The 6,098-nt window shown below is 34.1% G+C and overlaps 1 protein-coding gene across 1 annotated transcript; it reads right to left on the bottom strand.

Moving 5' to 3' along the window:
* Nucleotides 1-1,707: 1,707 nt before the first annotated feature.
* On the bottom strand, nt 1,708-5,883 carry LOC108380569 (protein kinase DC2-like; the record flags this gene model as incomplete). The annotated part of the gene is made up of 4 exons (XM_017636951.1): nt 1,708-1,958; nt 2,196-2,441; nt 2,667-2,776; nt 5,715-5,883. Coding segments are annotated over 4 exons (776 nt in total), but the record flags the coding sequence as incomplete, so codon positions are not given.
* Nucleotides 5,884-6,098: the final 215 nt, after the last annotated feature.

Genomic DNA, 6,098 nt, shown 5'->3' with positions numbered 1-6,098 from the left:
CAATTTGTTGCCTCTATTACTTTCACAAGACCCCGTTAATCTCAAAAATGTGCACATGCACGAGTCTCTGTGTGCATGCTTGAATTTATTTATGGGCAAATATGCTTTCATATTAAATGGTTACTGCTTATTGCTGTGGAATTAATTTAGAATAAATTTTAGAATTTTTTCAAACCACAATGCCAGAAAAGAACATAGCAGTCGTGATCATGATTAGTACTGAAAGAATGAAGATACAGAAGGTTTTTTGAATATTTATATTATAGCACCATTTTTGAATCCACTCAGCATTTTAAGAATTTCAAGCAGTACAATAAATCAAAAATATTTTTTATAATTATGTAATTGCGAAAATTTTCTCTTCGCTTTGACTAAAGATGCAGTTTTTAAACGATTTCGTCAAAAACGTAACCTCGCATGATGCAGTTTCGAAGATCTGGCTTATCTGGCTTATTATGCGTTTTTTTGATATAAATCGTATAATCCAAAGCTTCAACCATAAACTAGACTTTGAATTAGCAGGTAAGACTTCAGGCGGGTAAAAAAAAAACTAAATTTCATCACAACCTTGAAGAACGGATTACTATGTTTTTATTATTATGCATAACTTGTCGATTCACACATATACATACATATATATATATATGTACATAAGGGCTATTTATTTGTATTCAATGCGTTTAGCTACGCGGCGCAGAAGAATTCATTCAACTGTTCATCAAATGTCTGTCAAATTTAAATTACACGTCAGTTTGCCGAGAAAAATCAAATCGTCTGTTCAATAATATCGTTATGTACATAGTGCACATGTTCGTATCTAGATTTATAATAGAACAAAAGACGCCCAAATAAATGTTACTATAATATCGAGTAGGAATAGACATGCACTTAAAAAAATAAATAAAAGAGGGAAACAAATAAGAACTAATAGAGGTACGATCTTCTAGGGCCGTTTCCTCAAGTATATTTTAAAATTTATTTAAAAACAAAATTTCTGTTTAATTGGCAGAAGTCAGCCAGGAGGCAAGTGCTACGTCAAAATGTTATTGAAGGAAAAAATTACTCTTACGTAGACTAATTTAGGGATATTAGTGTTCCGAGAAAACAAGGCTTTTAAAAGGATAATGTGTAGATTGCAAATCAGCACATTTTTACTCGGATGCCGTTTTTGGACTCGATGTTGATCAACGTAATTTGCAAGAAATATTTATCAACTTTATTACCAATAAATTTTTCGATTTTATTATCGATTATTTTTTCTATAATTCTATCGATTTTTCTTTCGTGTATGTTATCGTTGCCGAATATCCCGGAAATATCGTTTTGAGCTCGATGTTGATCAATGTAATTTCCAAGAAATATTTATCAATTTTACTACCAATAAATTTTTCGATCGATAATTTTTCCCAAAAATATGTGGAGTTTTCTATCGTTTACGTTATCGATCCCAAAATAGGTAAACATTTTTCAAAGAAATTCGTTATCAAATTCTGATTCATAACCGCTGGCAAGTTCACCCTACTGATAACACATCAAAAACCAAGTATCTGAAACCAATGTGCATATGTACATACAATGTACAATATTAAACCAACGCTATTATATAAATTTCCAAAAAAAAAAAAATCCTTTGAAAAAACCTTAATAATAAGCTACATACATACTATATATAAAATATGTGCATATATTCTCAAACATAACCTAAGTTTATTTGCATGCAATAAACATAAACATTCTATTATTTTTATAGAATATTCTGATTTCACTCACACTCACCTTCATGTTGCCCAAGCGTTTGGTGCGATCATTTGTCAGCAATTTCTTAACTAAGTCTTTCGCAATCGGATCCATATGACGCGGCCATTCAATTTTTCCACTTAAAATTTTCTCATAAATTCCGAATGGATTCTCATCGTAAAAAGGCGGATAGCCAACGAGCATCTCGTAAATGAGTACACCTGTACCGAGACAAAAAACACAAAAAAAAAATTTTATTTTTCTCTAACAAATTGTCTATTTTGTATGTTTTAAATAAGCAAACAACAAATGTAAATATTTGTGCCACAATAAAAACAACATCACCAATAACAGCACGCACGGGAAATTTCCATGCCACACCGCATCCATTTGAGTTGTTTGCCCATTCATTTTACGTTTACAACAAGCCACTTAATGCATACAATCGGTCCACCTACCTAACGCCCACCAATCCACCGCCTTGTTATGACCCTTCGATTGTATAATTTCGGGTGCCAAGTATTCGGGTGTGCCACATAGCGTCCAAGTGCGATCGCGCAATTTCTTCGCAAAGCCAAAATCTGTGATCTTCAAATGGCCATCACGATTTATCAGCAAATTCTCTGGTTTCAGATCGCGATAGACAATTTGCAGTGAATGCAAATATTCTAAGGCAGAGACGATTTCAGCAGCGTAGAAGTTGGCTAATAATAAAATAATTAATTAATAGCTGCAATATTTTTATTGTTCGAGATGCTTTTGTAATATGCAATTTAGGATTTGTTTACATGTAGCTTGGGTGTTATAAAAATTCCTTAAATTGCATATTCGAGTGCATGTGTATTATTTATACATATGTATATTAAATTTTTGCATAGCTAACCACAATATGCCTGGGATGTTTATACATATTTACTTGGATTACTTACAAGTTTGACTATTGAAACGTCCCGCATTTCGCAAATATGTAAACAATTCACCACCACAAACATACTCGAAGATCATGTACAAACAACAGTCATCCTTTGTGGACCATTCTCTGGAAGAGAGATAAAGAAGGTGAAAAATAAATTACACAATGGGCAAAAATTTCGAATCAAAAAATAGAGAAATTTTTATAGTAAAACCCCTTTTCTGTCACCGATGCTCTGAACTTCGTTCGACGATAATTTTCGAACTTTACATCGGTCCGCAGATGCTAAAGACTTTATCTAATTATGTATTCATAAAAACTGTATAAGCCATCAGAAGCTATAGAGAGTAAAATTTGTTATTTCTGGCAACAACTAATGTATGTATTTTAATCAAAAATTTTCTTTAGAGTTTTACACTTTTTTATAACTTTATCTTCCTTAAAGAGGTTAAGACTTTTTGCTCACCATGCCCTAATAGCCAATCAAGCGAGTGGTCTTTCAAAAATCGGAGCGTATCCTTTGTGGTAAAGAGCTCTCGTAAAGCCAGACTTCCGATCGACAAATTCAATTTTCAGTTGGACTAGCAGCGTAATTATGGGTAGGGATGTCGAAAAAACCTCGATGCATCGAAAATATCGACGTTTTGTTTCGGTTTATCGAAAATTTTCCACTTGAAAAACTGACATCGCTGGTACATTGAACCGTAGTTTCTCATTGTCAATCGTGCAAACAAGAGAAGTGGCTTTGACAAAAAATTTAAACGGCTTCAAATTGGACTGGTAGAAACATAATTGCTCAGCTGCAGTAATTTAATTAAAATTTTTTACAATTGTGCTAATAACAACTTTTGTTGTGAAATATTTTCTGAGAAATCCTATGCAAATCGATGCATCGATGTATGCCCTTCGATATATCGAAATATATCGTTGAACATTTCGATGCATTAAATCAAAGAAACACATCGATGTTTTCTAGCCACTGACGTCCCTAATTTTGGCTAAGATATTTGACAGTAGGAAAAAAGCTTCCTTGCCACCTTTCATGGTGAAAACCTTTTTTGACATAAAGCACTTATGCATGTTTCAAATGAAGATGTATGTATGTACATACGTATTGGACATATTTATAGCATCCCCCTTTCAAAGCCATATTGTTTGCCACTTATATTTAAGAATTTTCAATTAAAATACAGTTCATTCTCTATCAAAACCCATATAAACCCATGTTTGAAACTTTTTAAAAGACCGCAAAAAAGTGCAACAAACTTTCACTTAAATTTCAAACTTTTTTCTCAGAACCTCTAGAATTTTTTTGAGTACACAGTTTTATAGCGCATTCCATTTTAGTGCAATAATGTGCATGTGAACACAATTTATTTTTATATGGCAGAAACCCGCAACATATTCGGCGTAAAAAATTCTCTCGGGTTATCTTGTGCACAAGTGCGCTCGGGTATAAAAAGAAACATATTTTTGTTTTTTGAATGACTATGGTGTAGGTAAAATCCATAAAGCACTTACTCGGCAAACGCTACGTTCTTCGAGAAGTCGCTTTAGATTTCTGAGGGTTCTTGTTTCCGGCAATTAAGGGATAAGTCTTGGGCGAATCTAAGTAACGTTGCTGCTGGGTAGCTCCCGTAGCTCAAAACGCTCTATTGAGAAGATTTCGAGCAGAACTATGACTACTTCAATGGGTATTATGTATCTATATGTACGAAGAGCCTCTTATACTTGTATGCAAAGTGACTTGCTCAGAGGAAGAGGGATTAATTTTTTATTCAGGTAGGCTACTAAGTCGCTTAAACAAAAAGCCTACCAAAAACGGTGTATAGCCGGTGAATTATTTTGAGGAATATGCTCCAGCTTTGCATCATCGCTTCCTTATAAAGCTTAGTATACACTTTTTTGTGTACTTAGTTTGTTATTTACTACTGAGTCCAATAACTTTCACCACCCTCGAGAACCTACACAAATTTTTAACACGCCAAAATCCCAAAATATCTATTTCCAAGGCGAACTTATGGAGCATCTGGACGATGGAAAAGTAGAGGTGGACCCAACCAACAAAAAATACTAGGTCTCACTAGGCCGCTACAACAACAATAACAACAACAACAACTAGGTCTCACTACCATTCGTATTCAGTAGCACAGTTGCGCAGCAGAAACCTGATCCCAAAATCGCTTCCCGTCAGTACTTTGGAAAAATGTTGGGAAGCTTGTCGCTTGGTAAGTAGGGGTCCATCAGTGAATCTGTAGCAAATTGCATAGCCTACTGTGGAACGAAATGAACAGCAATATGCAACAGACAAATATGCACACCTGTCCGAATGTGTTTTTCTCATGTCAGCTGAATAATTCCGGCACAATTACGCATAAAAGCCATCCAAGCTATTTATTAATTCGATCGAAACTGTTTACGTCCAATTGCTGTGACACATGGGAAAACTAAAGTGTTTCTAATGCAGGTCAAATTATAATTAAAACTACCTGGCAGATCTCCAAAAATTACACCGTAAAGTGTTAGTACCATAAAAATCCACGCTGGTCCAACTCCTATCGCACTAGTCAAGTAGGATTGGCTATCTATCTACACTATGCACCTATCAAATCTAGACTATGCACCTATGTACACACTCCAGCCAATATGTATCTTCGATTGCTTTATATAGCCTACCCTTCTGACATCATCGGCACAAACAGGCAGAAAACGCTTTAATGGTACTTCAGTTAAAAGAAGAAGGAAGCTAAAAGAAAGACTAGCAACTATCTTAGCCATAATGGAATTCAGTACTTTTTCCAATACTTCAAAAAGTTTCGTTCTATTGTAGTTATTGCATTATTTAGAATTTAATATGCACCTACAATTAAATGAGAATGTAATAATTGGCATAAATAAATGAAACGTTTTGGTCAAATAAACGCGCAAAGATATTCTTAATGAATAATTGTTCGTTCCGCCAAGTCAAAATTACCGATACATAGACGTCTACAAGACATTTCATCAAGCCCCTAAAATATCTTACATTGCTAATAATATTAATAATTGAATTCTATATACTTACAAACTGATCACAAATGGATGTCGAATTTCACGTAAAATATTTCGCTCATTCTTTACATGCTCGGTTTGCTTTAAGCGTATCACATCGGTCATAGCCAATAATTTCATGGCACAGTACTTCTCCGACACGCGATCGCGGCATAAACAAACGCGGCCAAAAGTGCCCGTACCTGTAAAGAAATGAGGAGGGCAAAGATTTATGAATATATTTAGTATATATATAAGAAAGAAGTGCAAAAGGAAATATGTATGGAGAGAACGTATTTTTTTCTTTATTGAATAAATATTTAGCAATTTTAAGAGTTATTTCTACCACCGTCCAGCTCACAAATGACTCTGAATGTAGCCGAAATATTTATTTTTTTAATTTAATTTTTTTTATTGA

The sequence above is a fragment of the Rhagoletis zephyria genome, unplaced genomic scaffold, assembly GCF_001687245.7.
Source record: "Rhagoletis zephyria isolate East Lansing unplaced genomic scaffold, Rhagoletis_zephyria_1.1 Rzeph_scaffold_19653, whole genome shotgun sequence".
Classification (NCBI taxonomy): domain Eukaryota; kingdom Metazoa; phylum Arthropoda; class Insecta; order Diptera; family Tephritidae; genus Rhagoletis; species Rhagoletis zephyria.
The sequence above is the reverse complement of the archived record's forward strand: the minus strand, read 5'-3'. Positions and strand labels throughout refer to the sequence as shown.